The 21,629-nt window shown below is 38.2% G+C and overlaps 1 protein-coding gene across 7 annotated transcripts in view; it reads left to right on the forward strand.

Annotated features, from left to right (window-relative positions):
• The window catches only part of CWF19L2 (CWF19 like cell cycle control factor 2), a 165,813-nt gene that overhangs the window by 121,883 nt on the left and 22,301 nt on the right, over positions 1-21,629 (forward strand). For 4 of the 7 annotated variants that reach the window (XR_012132510.1, XM_073239326.1, XM_073239325.1 and 1 more), the window contains exon 19: positions 15,501-15,615. The exons of 2 other annotated variants lie outside the window; for them this stretch is intronic. Coding sequence is in view for 4 of the 5 variants with exons in the window: in XM_073239326.1 (XP_073095427.1) it covers positions 15,501-15,615 (115 nt within the window). In the remaining variant the exon portion in view is untranslated. Of the gene's footprint in view, positions 1-588; positions 10,686-15,500; positions 15,616-21,629 lie in introns of those variants that run through there. One more of the 7 variants, XM_073239329.1, reaches the window with a different exon arrangement.

Below are 21,629 nucleotides of genomic sequence, written 5' to 3' on the forward strand. Positions count from 1 at the left end.
TATATTCATCAAATAGGTACTTGATAGTATTTTATTTATTGCTGTTTTCGAACTCTTTCGTCTTTGCTGCAGAGTCTTAGAGGAATCTGTAATGGTTGTTTATTCAATCAGTGAGTTAACAGTTATTTGCATAGTATTTTGTTACATGGTGGTAATGTAAAAATAAAAAGCACTTCCCCACCATAAATTATTTTACAGTTTAGTGGAGAAAAAGACATGTACATAAATAATTGCAGCACAGTATAAATTCTAAAGCATGAAATGGGCCAAATGTATTTGGGTACAGTGCTAAAAGACTATTTCATACATCTTCTGTCTTCATTCTTAGTGGAAGACCTTGCCCCCTTTTTTTTTTCTTTTAAAGCTTTATTGAGACATAATTCACATACCATACAGTTCACTCATTTGAAGTGCACCATTCAATGCTTTGAGTATATTCAAAGATATGTGCAACCACCCGTCATCACAGCCAATCTGAGAGCATTTTCCATCATCTCAAGAAGAGATTCCACATCCTTTATCTGTCACCCTCTGTGTCCCTATCCTCCTGTCTCCCAGCATTATCATGAATTTTTTTTGTCTTGATAGATATCCCTATTCTGGACTTTCAAGTGAATTTCCATTTATATGGTATATAGTCTTTTATGACTGGCTTCTTTCACTTACCATATGTTTTCAGGGTCCACCCATGTTGAGGCAAGTTTTAGGATTTCATTCCTTCTTATTCCGTCATTAGCATAAATTACATTAACTCATCTCTAGATGGACATTTAGGTTGTTTTCACGTTTTGGCTATTATGGAGCATGCTGTTATACAGATTCATCTACAAGTTTTCTGTTTGGATATATGTTTTCATTTCTCTTGGCCAAAATTGATGGGTCATATGGTAAGTCTATTTAATCATTGGAAGAACTTTTAGATTGTTTTTCAAAGTAGCTGCCCAATTTTACATTCCCACCAGCAGTGTGTATGAGGGTCCTGAGTTCTCCGCATCCTTACCAACACTTTTTACTGCTGACTTTTTTATTCTAGCTATCCTAATGCTAGACATGATGAAGGGTGAAGTGGTATCTCACTGTGGTTTTATTTTTTATTTCCCTGATGAATTATTGATTTTCTGACGATGACTGATTTTTCTCTGTTGTTTTTCTACTCTCGATACCATTTGTTTCCACTTTAATCTTTACTACTTACTCCATTATGCTCACTTCAGGTTTATTTTGATCTTCTTTTCCCAGTCCTTGCCCCCTTTTTTACTGAGAAAATAGAAGCAAGTAGAAGGAAATTTCTACCACATCTATCAATATCCTACTTCCGTACCCATGTACTCTACTCTTTATCTTCCTAACTGTAGATAAATTATTTTGTTCTTATCTAGGGGTCATTCACTCATTTGTTTCAGATTTCATCCCTTCTCACGTACTCATCTGCCCCTACTCTCTTTGTACTGTTTGGATTTTCCCTGACTGTAAGTTTATTCCTGTGAGCATGTGAAACATTTTATATCCTATCAACAGCAAACACTCTCATCACAACATCCCTCTCTACCATTTTTCTTCCCCAGCAGAACTCATTTTTTAAAAGTCTATTTCCTCTCCTTCCATTCTCCTGTTCTTTGTATGGTTAGATTTTATCTGCACCATTCCACTTAAATTGTTGATGTCAGTGTCCTCAGTGGACGTTCTACATCAGCTAACTGAGTAATTATCAGTGCATTTCTTACTCTGTCTATAGCATCATTAACCTAACTTGAAACACTTTCTTTACCTGCTTCTAAAACACTCTCTCATTTATGTCCCTCCCTTGCTGGCTACATCCTCTCAGTCTCTTGCTGATTCCTCTTCCTCTTTTCAGCATCTAAAAGTTGAAATTCCCCTCCTCAAACATTATCTTTTCTCTATTACACTCACTCTCTCCCAAGGTAATTTCATCACTAAAATGGTCTTAAATACCATTTTTAAGTTGGTTCATTTATTCAACAAATCAACAAATATTTGACTGTCTTCTTCTCCACTCACTGTTCTGCATGCATGATGACACATTAGTGAATAAGGCAAAAACCCCTGTCCTTGAGGAGCTTACATTGTATCTGGGAAGATAGATAATAAACATTAGACATAATAAACAAATTACCTAAAAAATATCAGAGGTGATCAGTACTATGGAAAAAGGAAAACTAGAACAGGATAAGAAGGATGTCTCCCAAATTTATATGTTCACTCTGGACCTCTTTACTGAACTCCAGAACCATACATCCAAATACCAACTTGACATCTGTACTGTATCTGTGTCTATAATAAGGATATCTAAACTCAATTGAAAGCCAGGAGACTTTGCTGATTTTCTTCCTGATATTTATAACAGCCATTTAATTACACCTTATGGTTATATAGGTAAGGAGTTTGATCAGGGTTCAGCTGGGTGATTTGTCTCTGCTTCACGATTTCTGGGGCCTCAGCTAGAGTGACTCAAACTTCTGGAGATACCTGTGGCCATATGTGTAGAGCCTCCATTCTTCATATAGTGCATGCGGGAGCCTGAATAGACCAAATTAGCTGCTTCACTCACAAGCCTAGTGCCTGGACTGGATGACTGGGATAGGGACAGGGTGATAACAATAGTTTCTTGTACGGAAATTTCAGGGTAGTTGGACTTGCTCTGTGACATCTGGCCTCCTCCAGAGCAGCCATTCTAAAAGACAGTTCCACGAAATAGGAGGTGGAAGGTGCCACTCTCTTAGGGCCAGGGCCCGGAAATTAGCATAGCTTCATTTTTAGTTTTCTCTTTGTCAAAATTGTCACAGAGCTTCCCTACTTTCAAGAAGAGGGGAGAAACTACTGATAAGTAATTTCTGTTTGCTAATTGACTTAAAGCCAAGGTAGTGTGTCTATTAAAAGAAGAAAAAGAGGGGTCACAACCCTTCATCTATGAGAGTAGTGTCAAATAATTTGTGGCCATCTTGAATCTACCAAAGTCCACATTCTGGCTACAAATTTACATTCCACCCCCATGGAAAATACATTCATATCCTCCCGAGAAAGTCTTATTCAAGCAGGGCATTAAGCTTAGGCTTGAGATTCAGGATCCCATCTACTGAGATGCAGCTACTCAGGTGCTTTAAATCTGAAGATTTTTGAACTTAAGTTGTTTGTACCCCTTACATTCATGCATACATATACATACACAACACACCCCACACATAAAATAGTAAGAAAAGAATACAATAACTGCAGCAGGTGCATTCATTGAAAAAGGCAGACAACTTGATGCACATTGTAGTCATTCTTTACTGGTAATTCTAAAATTAAGTTGTGCACATGTTGCCCATTGCTTGATAAGGGCTGCAGGCCTGCTTCTAGAGAATGACTCTGGGGGGCTTCTTGCTCTGCCCTGTGTACTCTTGGTTCAGCACAGAGTGAGCCTTTCTTTTTATAAGAAATAGCTCAAGACTTAATGCTTTCAGTCCAGACAAAGTAACCACATTGTCTTCCTGTTTAAAACAACTAAAAAATAGACAATATATATGAAATGATGGTTCCAAATGATGGGCTGTAATGCAAGAAAATTTAATGATCCCTAAGAGATGGGAAACAAATTAAGATAAGCCCTGCAATTCCCTATTTTTCTGCCTTGAGAGTTCCCATCTTGTGGTACAAGGTGGGGAATCCAAGGAAAGCTTAGTTGCACTTACCAAATTGAGGGAATAGACTGTGAGTCTGGGGAGACCAGGATGGCAGGTCACTAGAGAGGACATTGCTGGGCAGAAAGGTAGCTCTAGAGATGCTCAGGGTCAAGTTTCTGTGCACTGATTAGCATGAGAGGAGACTACCCAAGGCCAGGCAAAGATTGACCTACCTGAGAGGATTAGAGGTAAACTTTCCCACTAGCTAGAATAGAAAATTTCAAGATTGACCGAAATTGGGTAGAGTACACAGAACAGTAGTGTGTATTGCAGCATAATTGTCTCAAGACTTAGCACTATTCCAGTCTAGACAAACGAAACTTAAAAGTAAGAGGCAAAAGAATTGAACTGTTTCCATGTAACTTAACTACATCCCAGGATAAAACTTCAGAATATTTATAGGAATAAAAATATATTCAGTGGTCTGTCAGGGTCCAGGGGTTGCATTTGAGGTTTTGGGGCAACACAAAGAGCAAAGAAGGGTGCTCAAGGAGGCCACTTTATTCTGCACAAAGCTGTGCTTCTTATACTGCTATACTGCTAATTCATGGTTACATAAGCGTTTTAAGATGTGCATGCCTGTGGCCTTCATGACCAGGCATCTGGCCTTCAAGGCCCTTATCTAGCTCCTTTCCCATGGGTACAACAGGTTTCTCAAGGCCAGACATATCTGGCCTTGAAGCAGATATGGGGTGAAGCAGTGGCAGCTGTCCTCATAGAACAGTGGGGAGGGGGAATCTTCCCTACATCCCACTCCTTTCTATAGGACAGCAGCCGCCTGCTTCTTTCTTGCACACAAAGCAGAGCCCTGTGCCCAGAGCCCACAGAAACAATCTAAAGAACAGCAACAGACAAGGAGACTGCTTGTGTTCCCATGATTCCTTCAGTAGCCAGTAAGGCAGCATACACTGTTGCCAGCTGTTTCTCCAACAGCAAATAGTGATTCTCAGCGCCCTTCCACAACTGAGACCAAAATCCTGTTGGGACTTGGCGGACCTCTTGATTCTGCCATAATCCCCACCTGCACCCATCTGTGCTGGCAGACACTGTCAGCAGGAACGGTGTGGAGGGGTCAGTGACTTGCAGCGCCTGGGCCTGAGCCACTGCTCTTTTTGTCTCTGCAAAAGCCTTTTCTACCTCTGGCGTCCAGTCCCATGCTTCCCCTCACTTTATAAGGCGATGCAGTGGCTTCACCAGCACGGCTAAGTGAGGGATAAACGTTCTCTAATACCCCAACAAGCTCACATATGTTTGTAGCTGCTTAACAGTTTCTGGGTGGGGGTACTGTTGTATTTTATCAATCACTGCTTCAGGTAACACTTTGTCTTACCCGACTAGACAACACCCAAGAACATGACAGAGTAACCAGGTCTCTGCACCTGGTCTTTGTTGGCCTATCCCCACCCCCGGAGGGCCTGGTGCAAATTGTGAGCCACAGCTTCTAGATCTTGGAGAGAATCAGAAGTCAACATTATATCATCTATATAATGGAACACTTGAACCGAGGGTGGATGGAACCAGGTGGCCAGGTTACTAGCCACCAAGCCATGACACAAAGTAGGACTGTGCAGGTATCCTTGTGGGAGGACAGTGAATGTCCACTGCCTGCTCTCCCACGTGAAGGCAAACTAACTGTTCCTGGCTTTCTGGTGCAATGTCAATGGAAAAGAAGGCATTAGCCAGATCCAACACAAAGTATAAGTTCCCAAAGTCACAGTCAGTTCATCCATCAGGTCAGTAATGTTTGGTACTGCAGCGTGCAGCAGGGGAGTCAATTTATTTAGTTCCCGATAGTCCACTGTCATTCTCAAAGTGCCGTCAGGCCACATGGGTGAATAAAAGGTCTGTGTGCTGGGCGGATGATGTTTACTTCCTCTAACTGCAAAATGGTTTGGCTGATTTCCTCCTGTCCACCAGGCAGCCGGTATTGTTTAACGTTCACTGGTTCACTGGGCGGGTGGCTTGTGGCAACACTAAAGGTGTGTGGTGTGGATGACCTTGCCGCACTGTTTTCACAACACACACACACACAAGTGAAACTCTCCCAGAGTCATTTTATTTGCATTGTTAGACAGTGTAGCACATCCACCCCTAGAATGTATTCCACTATCAGAGGTACATAAACCGCATACTGATGTGGGGGAAGGTGCCCAATTCTCAGAGTCACAGTCACTTGCCGCACCTGCACTCGCCATATGACTGCAAAGGGGCCCCGGAATCTATCCGGGTTGCCATGAAGGAGGGTGGAGTTAGCACCCATATCCACCCATGCCAACACTCCCTATACATTCTGTGGGGACCAGTGAATGGCAAGTTCAACAAATGGCCTCTGGTCCTGCGGTGTCCCAGTATACCAGGTACCTCGGCCCCACCCCTAGCCAGGGAGGAAGTCAGTGCTTGGGGCGCGGGTTCATGGTCCGCCACAGCGCTCTCCTGCACCTGCTTTGGGGGCAGTGGGCGATAGCGTTGGTCTGGACGCTACTGCTCCGATAGTCCCATCAAGACCTCTAAAGGCTGTCCATCAAGCTTTTCACGAGCCAATCCAGCAGCCAAAATGTAAGTCCGTACCTGTCTGCGGCTCACTTTCAGCGGTCCTACCGCAGCCACCCCTGGCGCCGTTTTCGCCGTGGCTCTTTTATTTATTTTCTCCTTGTGCTACTTTATTTACTGCAGTAGTTATCACTTTGGTTTCTTCAGGTCGCTCTACTCATACGTCTCCCAAGTGAGCTAAAGCTGACACACATTGTGTTCTCAGCGCCCTCATCTCAGTCAGAACAGCCAGGCAGGCACAGGTTCCCCCAAATGTTGCGTACCCTGCCTGGCCAAATTCTGCAATTCCATGGCTGTGTACTTCGTTTTCTGGGTAGCTGTCTGGGGGTCACCCGGCTGCCCTCTTGTGGCTACAGGTTCCTGCATCCCCCCAGGTGGCCGCACAGTGGAGCAGCATGCAAACCAATGATGCTGCGCTGCACTCTGGGCCTCCTGCCCCCGACGAGTATAGGGCAGTTGATCTATAACATACATTTGGGAGCTACCAGTCGTTGCTCAAAGTCCTCCTCCTTCCGGTGGAGACTCTGCACTCGCTACTGCAACTCCACAGTTTTGCGAGCAGCATGGCGGATGACCGTGAGGAACATTCATGCCCCTTGCCCAGCCGATTCCCTGTGGGTCTGAGGGACTAGGGACTCTAGCATTTCCAATGCCATCTGTATAACCTTTGAAGTCAGCTGTATAGACTCCCAATTCTCCAGTGCCGGCTAAGCGGTCAAGAGCGTTGCCACCAGGTACCAAAATAGAGGCCCGGGGTCACATTTCCTCCACCCACCCCTCCGTGTCCAGGGGAGTCGAACGACTGTTGCTCTCCCAACCATGTACCTCATCTTGCTCACAGTGCCAAGTGTCGGGGTCTGGGGGTTGCCTCTGAGGTTTTGGGGCAATGTGAAGAGCAGAGAAGGCAGCAGGTGTCATCATGGATGGTGCTCAAACAGGCCACTTTATTCTGCACACAGCTGTACTTCTTATACTGCTATACTGCTACTTCATGGTTACATAAGTGTTCTAAGGTGCGCATGTGTGTGGTCTTCATGGCCAGGCATCTGGCCTTCAAGGCCCTTATTTAGCTCCTTTCCCACGGGTACAAGAGGTTTCTTAAGGACAGACAGACATCTGTGGTGAAGCCAAGGGCAGCTATCATAGAACAGTAGGGGAAGTTGGGGGGGGGGGGTCCTTTCCTACATAGTCACAACATAAATTTCAAAGTGTCTGTCGTCCAGTCAGAAACTACCAGGCATGCAAAGTTAGGCACTGAAAAGGCTTACATGGGTAAACAAAAGATTTTTTTTCTCCTCTCCAAATCTCTTTATTGTTTAAGCAAAAAAAAGTAGTGTGAGGTTTATAACATATGTAAAAGCAAAATAAATGACAATAATAGTGCAAAATTGGGAAGGGGCAAAATAGAAGTATACTATTATAAGGTTGTTACCCTATACCAGAAGTGTTTAATATAACTTGAACATAGACTGTGATGAAAATGTATAATTCTGAACTCTAAAGTAGACCCTAAGATGAAAAGCAAGCAAATGAAGTTTTATAGCAGTCAACCAACAAAGAAGATAAAATGGAAGAAACATAGAAAAAGAAAAGAGAAACAAGGTACAGATGGGACAAACAGAAAACAAATAGGTGATAGATTTAAACCTAATAAACATCATATGAATAATATTTTTTTTATTGCAGAGCAAATTACCACAAACTCAGCAGCTTAAACCTACACACATTTATTATCTAACAGCCTCTGTGGGTCAGGAATACAGGCATAGCTTGACTGGGTCCTCTGCCTAAGGTCTCACCAGGCTGCAATCAAGGTGGCAGCCAGGACAGAGTTCTCATCTCGGGGCTGAACTGGGAAAAGATCCATTTCTGCACTTAACATGGTTCTTTGTAGATCTCAGTTCTTCGCAAGTAGGACTTAAAGCATTGGTTTTTTGCTGGTCTTTGGCCGCAGGCAACCTTCAGGTACCAGCAGTTCCTTACCACATGGGCTCCCCAACGTAGCTGCTTAATCCCTCACAGCCAGCAAAGGAGAAGGAAATTCCAGCAAGATTGCCTGTGAAGTCTTACATGATGCAGTCACATAATCACCTACTCTGTTGCCATATACTGTTGGTTAGAAGTATGTCACAGGTCATGTCCACACTCAAGGCCATGGGAGCACAGAGGAAGTGCCCAGGATCAGAAGAGGGTGGAGGCCACCCAGAGTTGGTCCACCAAAAAATGGCACACCACATTTAATAACGTTGAAACATTATTCTTTCATTTCTCCCATCTTGTCCTTTGTTATCCTACTTTTTACTTCTTATCTGTTATAATTCACAGATACCTTGTAATTATTTTTGCTTTAAACACCTAATTTTATTTAAAGAGATTTTTTTAAATGAGGATATTTATTCAAATATTTGCTCTTTTCAGTACTCTGCATTCCTTTGAGTTGATCAAAATTTACATTTGGTGTCACCTGAGTAAATGGACATAAAACAAGTTTGATTTTTTTTCAGCCTTGCCTATTCTGTTTCCTGCTGTTTCTAGTTTATTTACTGATTCTGTAGCAATGCTGTATGCTCATTTTTATTTTGTTTGCTCATTTTTTGTAGCTCAGTGATCTCCATGTTCTTTTATTTTAAATCATTGTTTTTGAGCTTTTTTTTATATTCAGATTTTTATCAAGTTCTTCAAGAAGCAACATATAGAAATTTCTTTTGCAGAGTTTTCTTTTAATCATGCTCTTTGTAGTTTGCATGCATTATTCAGCTCATTTGTACATTTATTCTTTTACTAATATTTTGCCACCGTGTGTATGCAGAGCAGCCAGGATGTTTCTTTTTGTCTTGCTCATGCTTGGAGGTCTTTGCTAGACTTCTCTCTGTAGTTTGAGGCCTAGGTAAATCATATTCTTGTAGCTTAGGAAATTGTGGGGAACCATGGTGAGTGGAGGGTGGTTGAGATTGTTTGTTTTGTTAGAATTGTTGAACTCTGTCACCTTTCTCTGAGATATTAAATATTCTGTGTCAGAGTTCTTATTATCTAGTTAGGAATCTTTCCCATTCCCACTGGGGAAGATCTGTGGGATTTAAGTTACTTCTGTGAGAAACACACTCACTGATCCAAACTCAGTAAGTGGACATGCAGGCAAAGAGAACAGCGAAGCGAGGCTTAAATGACAGTCTTGCAACATCAGGTGTCTGGTGAGGAGGCACACCTGAGGCCATTGGTGCAAGTAATTTATTCCCTAGCACTTGAGTCCCTCCCCTGGTTCCTCACTGGCTGAGTACTATAGACATTCTTTCCCGGATGTCGCCTAAGCCAATTATATCCAAATTGGGCCTTCTCTTACATTTGTCTCAATTTTGTTGGTAGGTTTAAAAAACTCAAACAGGTATAACCAGGCCCTTACCAATCACCCACCCACTCCAAACCCCACTCTCAGCTTGAGCAGCTTCCTGGCATATTTTCCACCAGATGCCCCTTTAATACCTTACTGTTAAAATGTTTAAACCTCCTGGTGGGAATAAATCACATTTAGGTTTTATGCTTTTTCTAACACTTCCCAATTCCATTTGTAGCACTGGAGCATTCACTTCAAAAGTCTGCTCCACTGTTCACTTTGTCCTAGGTTAGCCCATTAACCTTCAGCCATTTCCACTGTTTTCTTAATAAGAAAAAGCAGGCAAATAAGAGGAAAATGACATGACTGTTTCTTTTCAGACTTGGGGATATTAGTGACAATTATGAAAATTTAATAAACTCATCAAAACCTTAGTTTTAAGTTTTTTTTTGGTATGTTCCTTATTTTTTATTAAGGTGTCATTGATATAAATCTTACAAAAGCTTCTAGTTTTTAAATTTAATTCATGTATTCTCATTCTTTTATTGATATTTTTCTGATTAACTACATTTCATAGATTCTGATAGAAAGTATTTTTGTTATAATTCTTACAAATTTTTACTTTTAGTTTACATTTCTCATTTTATCTAAGGATTATTTGAAATAATGTTTATTAATTTCAATTGAAGATAATTGTTGCATTTTGAGTTTGTTAATAATTTCTGATATTACTTGGTTGTGTTAAAGAATTCTTTCTGGTAATATTTCTACTTTATGGAACTTTGTGACCTTGTATCTGATCAATTTTTGTAAATGGCCTATGCATTTAAGGTGTACAGTCTATTATCAGGATGTAAAATTTGATTTATAGTCATAAGGTCTAATTGATTATGTTGTTTAGGTTTTTTATATGCATACTCACTTTTTGTCTAATTCTGTCTTTCACTTTGTTTTGCTTGTTAATTTTCCTATTATAGTGCATTTCTATCTTTGCCTGTATATCCTGTAGTTTTTTGCTTTACAATATGATGGTGCAGTGTTATTTGGTACATACATATCCATATGTGTTATGTCTTTATTGTAAAATTCTGGTTTTTGCATTAAAAAGGGTCTTTGCCACATTTATGCTTTTTGGTTTGGATTATATTTTGCCTGATACCTAGATTGGTACCCCTCCTTTTTTTTTTTTTTCATTGACTTGGTATTCCATTGTCAGTTCCATATTTTTAACCTTCTTAAATCACTCTGTTTCTTATATGCAGCATAACATTGATCTTGCTTTGAGAGCCACAATGAACTTTTAATAGATGACTAACCCCATTAATATTTATTAATATGACTGGTTTTAAGTCTGTCACAAATTTTATAATTATTACATTTGCTTTGTTTATTTCTCTGTAATTGCATTATTTGCTACTTTATTTTAAAATGTTTACTTATATTTAGGAAGGTTTGAATTTTTGTTTTAGTGGTTACTATTGTACTTATACTTTATCCCCTATTTTCTTATTTATATGTCTATTATCTGATTTATTGGGTTTTTAATTCCTTAATTCATACCTATTGCCTATGTAACAGTGAGCTTATTGCATTTTCTTCTTTCTGCTCCATTTTTTACTTGTGTTATTTCTACCCAATCATAACATATAATCTTTATATATTGGTTTTACACTCTGATCCCTACTATCTGTTTAGTCTTAAAACTACTATTAAGCATAGTAAATAAATACTCAGCATTTTTTTGTTATTGTTTTTGAGTATAGCTCATTCATTAATAGATTCCTTGTGAATGGTTCATGGATGCATAATTCTCTAAGTTTTTATGTTTATAGATGTTCTTCTATAGTATTGGTACTTGAAAGATGGCATGGTGAATATAAAATCCTTAATTCATACTTTTTCAGGTTTTTGAAAATGCTGTTTCATTGATTGCCCTTGCTTTTTATTTTTATATACTTGAGAAGTCTGATGCCAGTCTAATTTCTCTTATCCTTACAACTTATTGATGGCATAAACTGGAATCCTTGTGGATTTTTAAAAAATTTCAAGTCTGGAAGTTTTACCAGGATGTCTCAGAGTTGACATTTCTCATTACAAGATCTCTTTCAAAATGTAGATTCAGATCTTTTTTCTGTTACGTTTTCATGTACTATGGTTTTAATATCAGTTCTGTTACGTTGTTTTTGTTGTCTTCAGAGACTCCAATTATATGTGGTTTATCTCTTCAGTCTATCTTCCATTTCATTCTTTGATCCTTTTTCCTTTTTCCTCCCACATATTTATTCTCTGGCATGTTTTTCTGCATTTCTTCAATGCCTGTTAAGTTTTCATTTAGTCTGTTCTCCTTGTGTATCTTATAATTTAATCTTCATTTCTTTTATGATTGTCTTTTTTTCCATTTATTTTTTCAATTTAATCATCTGTTTATTCCTGGTTTTGCTTATGTGTTTTTAATTTTTTGAATTTCCAATTAAGATTGCTTTTTCATATCCCCAAATGCTTGTGTGTTTTAATAAAGTTTGATGTGTTACAGTTTTCTTTTGTGTGATAGTTTTTCTTTTTGTAGAAAATTTTCATCATTGATGTGTGTTACTATCTTCTGATTTCCTATACTACCATTATAGAGATTTATTCATTTCCCATTAATTATTTGGATTTGGGGTGATTACAAATTTCCCTGTGAAAAGCACTCTCTCTGTCAGTATAGGAAAGTCCAGTTGCTTTAATGGATTTTGTAAATTTTGTAGTGGGGAAAGGGATGCTGTGTGCTGTGTTTTTTTGTTCGCTTTGTTTTTGTTTGTCGGACTCTTGAGTTTTCTGTTTTTGCTTCTCTCTACCACCCAGGTTACCAAAGGGCATCTCACATACTCATTTTGTCCTCCTAGATTAGAATTTCTGTTTCTACTGTGATTTTAGACTAATTTCAGGCCTATTGCAGGCTCCTTTTTTTTTTTTTTTCACTCTGCTCAGTTTTTCTTGGGCTGTCTTTGCTTCAAAGGCCTGTGGTAGGAACATAAGAGATCACTCACTTCGGTAATTTCAGTTACAAGTAATTTGAAGTTAGAATACATCTAGATTCCCCTTAGGCTGAGGGTATGGTTTCTGTATAAATGTGTCCTTGTTGTTCTGTATTGTTTCTGGGGGATATGGGAAGACAAAGATGTAGGTTGCTGCCATTCTTCTTACTATCCAAAGTTCTCTCCTATTCTTCCTTAAATCTACCTCAGTGAGACTCCAGTAGCTACTTATTTTGGGAACTACAATAGCATTGCTGATCCAGTTGCCTAATCAAAACAAATTAACCAAAAAAACTTTTTTCAGTCTTCATCTTAGTTATCTTCTCTGTAGGACTGAACATTGAATGTTACTTGAAGCTTCTCTTTTTTTACTTCATTGGTAGTCCTGTCTCTATTTTCTTTTCTCCTCTAATTGTTTCTTGTTGATAGAGTTAGTGGTTCTTTTTTCTCTGTATACTCCTTAAATGAGTTCTCTACCTAAATAACCCATGAGGCACTTCAAAATCAACATATTCAAATAAAACATTTTACTGATCTCCAGATTTTTTCTTCCTTCATTAGTTTCCCTTGTGGTGAATGAACCCCCTCACAACCTCCCACCAGAAACCTGAAAGTCATCTTTTCTCTCTTCCACATTCCATTAGCAGTCATGTCTTTAGCACGTCACAGATACCCTTCATGTTCCCTTTGGTACAGCGTCATTGCAGACCTCCTATCATCTCTCCTCCGGATCACTATAATAGCTCAACTATTGTTTCCCCTTTAGTTTTGCCCTTTTCTTCTAATAATATCAGAATTACTTCTCTAGAAGACCATGTCACTCCTTGAAGGGTTCTTCTGTACTTACAGGATGAAGGCCAAACTTCTCAGCATGAGAAATGTTTTTCATGATATGACTTCATCCTTCCTTTCTACTGTTACTTCTAACTCCTCCCATTCAGTGAAAGTCATACTCAACTGTAATTCCCTTAACATGTGTGCTAGTTCAGCCTCTTTACCTTTGTTCATGCTGTTTCAGTTAGACTGCTTCTCCACCGCCTTTCCACAACACACAGATTGGGGGATATCTACTAATTTTGAAGACCTTGTTCAGTCCAGATGTTAATCTTCTTTATGGAATTCTTACTGACACCATGAGTAGAATTCATCACTTTCTCCTTTGTGCCCCAATTGTACCCGGCACAGCATTCTGATGTAGCACTTTTAAGGTGTTATTTGATTTGTTTTTATATTTCTTCTCTTAGGTAAATTCCTAGGACTAGAACCTGAAATTTGGTTCATCTTAGTTGGCGCTTTAAAAGATAAGATGATAGTTTTCTTTCTAAGGCTTGTTTTGCCCCCTTTCTGGTCCAGGACCCTTCCATTGGCATTATCAGAAAGAGCTTCAACTTGTATTATTGATCAGTGTTCTAGATCTTTCTGCAGGTTACACATCAATTCACTTTTCCTGAAAAATAATTCTGTGTCTAGAAATATAAATAAAAAATTGAAAACAAGATAACAGAACTAAGAGAGGAGCTACCAAAGGGAAGAAGCATTGAGATCCAGAAACACTTGTTATAGCTCAGTCAGTGTTTTCTGGTGCCAGAGGACACAGAAATGACCCAAGGACTATTAACGTGATCTTCAGGAAATTTCTGCTTGGTATTCTTGTACCTTTGGAGCAAACATGATTGAGATGGGTGCATTAAATTTTTGAAAGCATAAATTGTTTGTTCTCTTGTGTAATTTAACATAGTAATGTTCCTATTCAAATATTAATCTTAAAGTTCAATACTAAAGATAAAGCACTTACTATTATTTATTTTTCTGCTCTATTTTCTAAAATTAATACAGGTAAGAATGCTCCATATATGTATGCAGACATGGACTTAAGCCACTTTCTAGAACATCTATTGGGAAGGATATTTTATTATTACATGACATTTTATGATGTGAATTTGTTAACTGTATTAGGAAACATCCAGAAACATATCTAGTGTTAGATATACTTGTGCAGGATACTAGAAAATGAATACAGTTTTTCACAGACTATTGCCTACTTATTCAGTAATTTCACATGAAAGTATTGCTATTTGAAAGGAAATTATGCCTGTTTAAAACTTTGATTCTGTTCCAATTTTATCATTGTGTACATTGACCTAAAAATACTAATGTGTATTTCCTTTACTTATTTTAATTTCAGTTTGCCACCACATTTCTACCAATATAAAAAAAATAAAGAATTCAGTTGATTCTTTTCTAGAGGGAAAATCTATTTGTAGTGAGTATAGTACTAGGAGTTACATGCTGTTTCCCTTTGTGGTTTTGAATAAAACTCTATTTTCTTTTCTATTCTGCTTCAAATATAGAATTCAGATGACATTGTCTAAGCTGAAGAGTACTGGATAGATAGACAGATAAGAAAGTTCTTTCAAAATGTGCATCTTACAGAGTTTAGGTATACAGGCATACTTCGTTTTATTGCACTTTGCTTTATCCTACTTTACAGGTATGTTTTTTTACAAATTGAAGATTTTTGGCAACCTTGTGTCAAGCAAGTCTATTTTCCCAATAGCATTTGCTCACTTCATGTGTCTGTCTCACATTTTTGTAATTTTGCAGTATTTCAAACTTTTTCATTATTGTATTTGTTACTGTGATCTGTAATCAGTGATCTTTCTTGCTCCTTTTGTAACTGGTTTGGGTGCAACAAACTGGGCCCATGTAAGACAGCAAACTTCCATCAGTAAATGTGTATATTCATATTGCTCCACTGATTGACCATTCCCCATCTCTCTCCCTCTCGTTGGACCTCCCTATTACGTGAGACACAACAATTTTGAAATTAGGCCGATTAATAACCCTATGCTGACTTCTAAATGTTCAAGTGAAAGGAAGACTCAATTGATGCAGCAAACTTCATTGTTTTATATTAAGAAATTGCTAAAGCCACCCCAGCCTTCAGCAACCATCACCCTGATCACTCAGCAGCCACCCACATCAAGGCAAGACTGGCCACCAGCAAGAAGACGACAGCTCACCAAAAGCTCAGGTGATGCTTAGCATTATTTAACAATAAAGTATTTTTAACTTACGGTATATACATTTTTTTAGACATAATGCTATTGCACACTTAAAAGACTACAGTATAGGTGTAGACATAGCTTCTTTATGCACTGGGAAATAAAAAAATCATTTGATTCACTTTCTTGTAGGATTTTGCTGGAATATGTTTCAGTTTAGAGACAGTGAAGAAGGATTCTTACTCATTTTTCTAACAGGAGAAACTTAAGTTTTTGTTTGGGAAGGGCATTTGAATTACTGGTGCTCTTTATTAATTTTTGTTTGACTTTTAAGGCAGAACATTTCAGAATCCCTCTTTGTATTTTTATTGGTATTTATTTTGGTTGCATCCAGTTATATCATTTTTCCTGAAAATTAAAAGATAATGGAAAATGAGGGCTATGAAAATACTCATTACGTAGATAGTATACCAATGATTGAATTGGTTTAAAGAAATTATTTTTATAGCACTTTTCTATATATAATAAAAGCATTGGCTCTTCCAAAGATGTTCCAGATACCTTCCAGGATGGCACAAGACAGTCAATAAGCCAAATATAAGTAGTATAGTTCACTTAACTAATTAATTTCATCCATTTCTTTTTCCTGTTAGCAGATGTTAATGAGCCTATCTTTATTGTTTTATAAAAATGATTAAGTTTAGATACATGTCCCTGTTAATCCATGATGTGAGAATTATGATTTCTCACATATCTTTTTTTTTTTTTGACAGAGCATCTCTCATATTTATTGATCAAATAGTTGTTAACAGTTAACAACAATAAAATTCTGTACAGGGGACTCAATGCACAATCATTAATCCACCGCAAGTCTAATTCTCATCAGTCTCCAATCTTCTGAAGCATAACGAACAATTTCTTACATGGTGAACAAATTCTTACATAGTGAATAAGTTCTTACATGGTGAACAGTACAAGGACAGTCGTCACAGAAACTTTCGGTTTTGATCACGCATTATGAACTATAAACAATCAGGTCAAGTATGAATATTTGTTTGATTTTTATACTTGATTTATATGTGAATCCCACATTTCTCCCTTATTATTATTATTATTTTATTTTATTTTTTTTAATAAAATGCTGAAGTGGTAGGTAGATGCAAGATAAAGGTAGAAAACAGTTTAGTGCTGTTAGAAAGCAAAGGTAGATAATCAGGTGTGTGCCTATAAGCTAAGTATTAATCCAAGCTAGACAAGGGCAACAAAACATCTACGGATGCAGAAGATTTCTCTCAAAACAGGGGGGGTGAGGTTCTAAGCCTTACCTCTGTTGATCCGTAATTTCTCACCTGATGGCCTCCCTGCGACTGTGCCTGTCTTAGGTTGTTTCCCCCTTGAGGAATCTTGCCCGTCTCTGGCTAGCCAGTCATCTTCCGGGGCCATACAGGGAAATGTAAAGTTGGTAAGTGAGAGAGAAGCAATATTGTTTGAAGAGATTAGCTTTTTACTTCTTTGCAGATTTATGCCCTGTGGGTTTTATGTCCAGCATTTGTCTTGAGGTATCTTTACCACTTGGAAGAATTATGATACTCGGTAAATTAGATATGAGGCACGAATTCTATTTAAGGGTTGTAATTAGGGAGGAAGAAGAAAAGCTATAGGAGTAGCAGACGGAAGAAAATATGGGAAGATTGATTATTTCTTTGACATATCTTCTTGTAGAGTAACTTAAGCATGTATAGGTTTTAAACTACTAATTAAATTGCACACACATTAACATAATAGGAATACAGTTACATAACCAAAGCAGACCTACAATTACCAGCCATCTCCAGTGAAACCAAGAAAACCAGTTAGGCACCCTAAGCATTTGTGAAAACTTATCTATGATATGATGGATATTGTCTAACTGAATTTGAATAGTTTGAGAAGAATCAGACAATTTAAAACAACACATTCCTGGGAACTGTTCACCTCACATATGTTCTTTTAACAGTAGATAGTCTGTAGTCTCAAGACTTTGGAGCGCTGCAACTTGCACTTCTCCTAATTCTTAGTTGAGTTCCAACAGTATAGATCTAGTCAAACTTGTTATTTTACTGTATGCACAGGCCAGCTTAGATAACTCCTTCTTCATTCCAATGGCAAGTGCAGGAACCAGTGGGATGAATGCAGCTACAACTGCAACAGTGCCAGGATCTTTGTTGACGTTTTTTGATGATCATCTTCTGGAATGACTCTTCCAGAGTATGTTGATGTTAGAACTTCTTCATATCGTATCTTAGTTTGTTTTCTGGGTAGCCAAATTAGGCTTTGATCCTCTGTATAAACACAAACAGACCCTTTGCCCACACTTTGATATGCCCTTTACCATTGTGAAGAACTTATTAGAGATCACCACACAGGAACTGCTGTTAGTCCATTCTTGGGTTCTGTGATTCTGCTGCTGTTTTGTTCCTTCAGTTTTTCCTTTGTTCTTATACTCCACAGATGACTGATATCATTTGGTATTTCTCTTTCTCCGCTTGGCTTATTTCACTGAGCATAATACCCTCTAGCTCCATATATGTTGTTGCAAATGGTAGGATGTGTTTTCTTTTTATGACTGAATAATATTCCATTGTGTATATGTACCACACCTTCTTCATCCATTCATCTACTGATGGACACTTAGGTTGCTTCCAATTCTTGGCTATTGTAAATAGTGCTGCGATAAACATAGGGGTGCATCTGTCTTTTTCAAACTGGAGTGCTGCATTTTTAGGGTAAATTCCTAGGAGTGGAATTCCTGGGTCAAATGGTAAGTTTATTTTAAGCATTTTGATGAACCTCCATACTGCTTTCCACAATGGTTGAACTAATTTACATTCCCACCAGCAGTGTAGGAGGGTTCCCCTTCCTCCACAGCCTCGCCAACATTTGTTGTTGTTTGTTTTTTGGATGGTAGCCATCCTAACTGGTATGAGGTGATATCTCATTGTAGTCTTTAATTTGCATTTCTCTGACAATTAGCGATGTGGAACATCTTTTCATGTGTCTGTTGGCCATCTGTATTTCTTTTTTGGAGAACTGTCTGTTCAGTTCCTCTGCTCATTTTTTAAGTGGATTGTTTTTTGTTTGTTGAGGTGGGTGAGCTCTTTATATATTTTGGACGTCAAGCCTTTATCGGATCTGTCATTTTCAAATATATTCTTCCATACTGTAGGGTTCCTTTTTGTTCTATTGATGGTGTCTTTTGCTGTACAGAAGCTTTTCAGCTTAATATAGTCCCACTTGTTCATTTTTGCTGTTGTTTTCCTTGCCCGGGGAGATATGTTCAAAAAGAGGTCACTCATGTTTATGTCTAAGAGGTTTTTGCCTATGTTTTTTTCCAAGAGTTTAATGGTTTCATGACTTACATTCAGGTCTTTGATCCATTTTGAATTTACTTTTGTGTATGGGGTTAGACAATGGTCCAGTTTCATTCTCCTACATGTAACTGTCCAGTTTTGCCAGCACCATCTGTTGAAGAGACTGTCATTTCCCCATTGTATGTCCATGGCTCCTTTATCAAATATTAATTGACCGTATATGTTTGGGTTAATGTCTGGAGTCTCTAATCTGTTCCACTGGTCTGTAGCTCTGTTCTTGTGCCAGTACCAAATTGTCTTGATTACTATGGCTTTGTAGTAGAGCTTGAAGTTGGGGGATGCAAGCTCCCCCCCACTTTATTCTCCTTTCTCAGGATTGCTTTGGCTATTTGGGGTCTTTGGTGTTTCCATATGAATTTTTGACTTATTTGTTCCAATTCATTGAAGAATGTTGCTGGTAATTTGATAGGGATTACATCAAATCTGTATATTGCTTTGGGCAGAATGGCCATTTTAACCATATTAATTCTTCCTAGCCATGAGCATGGGATGAGTTTCCATTTGTTCGTGTCCCCTTAATTTCTCTTAAGAGTGACTTGCAGTTTTCAGGGTATAGGTCTTTCACTAATTTGGTTAGCTTTATTCCTAGGTATTTTATTCTTTTTGATGCAATTGTGAATGGAATTGTTTTCCTGATTTGTCTTTCTATTGGTTCATTGTTAGTATATAGGAAAGCTACAGATTTCTGTGTGTTAATTTTGTATCCTGCAACTTTGCTGTATTCTGATATCAGTTCTAGTAGTTTCAGAGTCGAGTCTTTAGGGTTTTTTATGTACAATATCATGTTATCTGCAAATAGTGACAGTTTAACTTCTTCTTTACCAATCTGGATTCCTTGTATTTCTCTGTTTTGTCTGATTGCCATGGCTAGGACCTCCACTACTATGTTAAATAATAGTGGGGAGAGTGGGCATCCCTGTCTTGTTCCCTATCTCAGAGGAAAAGCTTTCAGCTTCTCGCTGTTCAGTATAATGTTGGCTGTGGGTTTACCATATATGGCCTTTATTATGTTGAGGAACTTTCCCTCTATTCCCATTTTGCTGAGAGTTTTTATCATAAATGGATGTTGAATTTTGTCAAATGCTTTTTCAGCATCTATGGAGATGATCATGTGGTTTTTGTCTTTTTGTTGTTGTGGTGGATGATGTTGATGGATTTTAATATGTTGTACCATCCTTGCATCCCTAGGATGAATCCCACTTGGTCATGGTGTATGATCCTTTTTATATACTTTTGAATTCTGTTTGCTAATATTTTATTGAGTATTTTTGCATCTACATTCATCAGGGATATTGATCTGTAATTTTCTTTTTTGGTGGGGGTCTTTGCCTGGTTTTGGTATTAGGGTGATGTTGGCTTCATAGAATGAGTTTGGGAGTATTCCCTCCTCTTCTATTGTTTGGAAAACTTTAAGGAGAATGGGTGTTATGTCTTCTCTGTGTGTCTGATAAAAGTCCGAGGTAAATCCGTCTGGCCCAGGGGTTTTGTTCTTGGGTAGTTTTTTGATTACCGTTTCAATTTCTTTGCTCGTAATTGGTTTGTTTAACTTTTGTGTTTCTTCCTTAGTCAGTCTTGGAAGGTTGTATTTTTCTAAGAAGTTGTCCATTTCTTCTAGGTTTTCCAGCTTGTTGGTATATAGGTTTTCATAGTAGTCTTTAATAATTCTTTGTATTTCTGTGCTGTCTGTTGTGATTTTTCTGTTCTCATTTCTGATTCTGTTGATTTGTATTGATTCTCTTTTTCTCTTAATAAGTTTGGCTAGAGGCTTACCTATTTTGTTTATTCTCTCAAAGAACCAGCTCTTGGTTTTGTTGATTTTTGCTATTGTTTTATTCTTCTCAATTTTGTTTATTTCTTCTCTGATCTTTATTATGTCCCTCCTTCTGCTGACTTTAGGCCTCATTTGTTCTTCTTTTTCCAGTTTCAATAATTGTGATTTTAGACTATTCATTTGGGATTGTTCTTCCTTCTTCAAATGTGCCTGGATCGCTATATACTCCCCTCTTAAGACTGCTTTTGCTGCATCCCACAGAAGTTGGGGCTTTGTGTTGTTGTTGTCATTTGTTTCTATATATTCCTTGATCTCTATTTTGATGTGTTCATTGATCCATTGATTATTTAGGAGCATGTTGTTAAGCCTCCATGTGTTTGTGAGCCTTTTTGTTTTCTTTGTAGAATTTATTTCTAGTTTTATACCTTTGTGGTCTGAAAAATTGGTTGATAGAATTTCAATCTTTTGGAATTTACTGAGGCTCTTTTTGTGACCTAGTATCTGGTCTATTCTGGAGAATGTTCCATGTGCACTTGAGAAGAATGTACATCCTGTTGCTTTTGGATGTAGGGTTCTATAGATGTCTATTAGGTCCATCTGTTCTACTGTGTTGTTCAGTGCCTCCGTGTCCTTACTTATTTTCTGCCCGGTGGATCTATCCTTTGGGGTGAGTGGTTTGTTGAAGTCTCCTAAAATGAATGCATTGCAGTTAATCTCCCCCTTTAGTTCTGTTAGTATTTGTTTCACATATGCTGGTGCTCCTGTGTTGGGTGCATATATATTTAGAATCGTTATATCCTCTTGTTGGACTGAGCCCTTTATCATTATGTAGTGTCCTTCTTTATGTCTTACTACTTTCTTT

Source organism: Manis javanica, chromosome 6 (assembly GCF_040802235.1).
Source record: "Manis javanica isolate MJ-LG chromosome 6, MJ_LKY, whole genome shotgun sequence".
NCBI classification, from domain to species: Eukaryota; Metazoa; Chordata; class Mammalia; order Pholidota; family Manidae; genus Manis; species Manis javanica.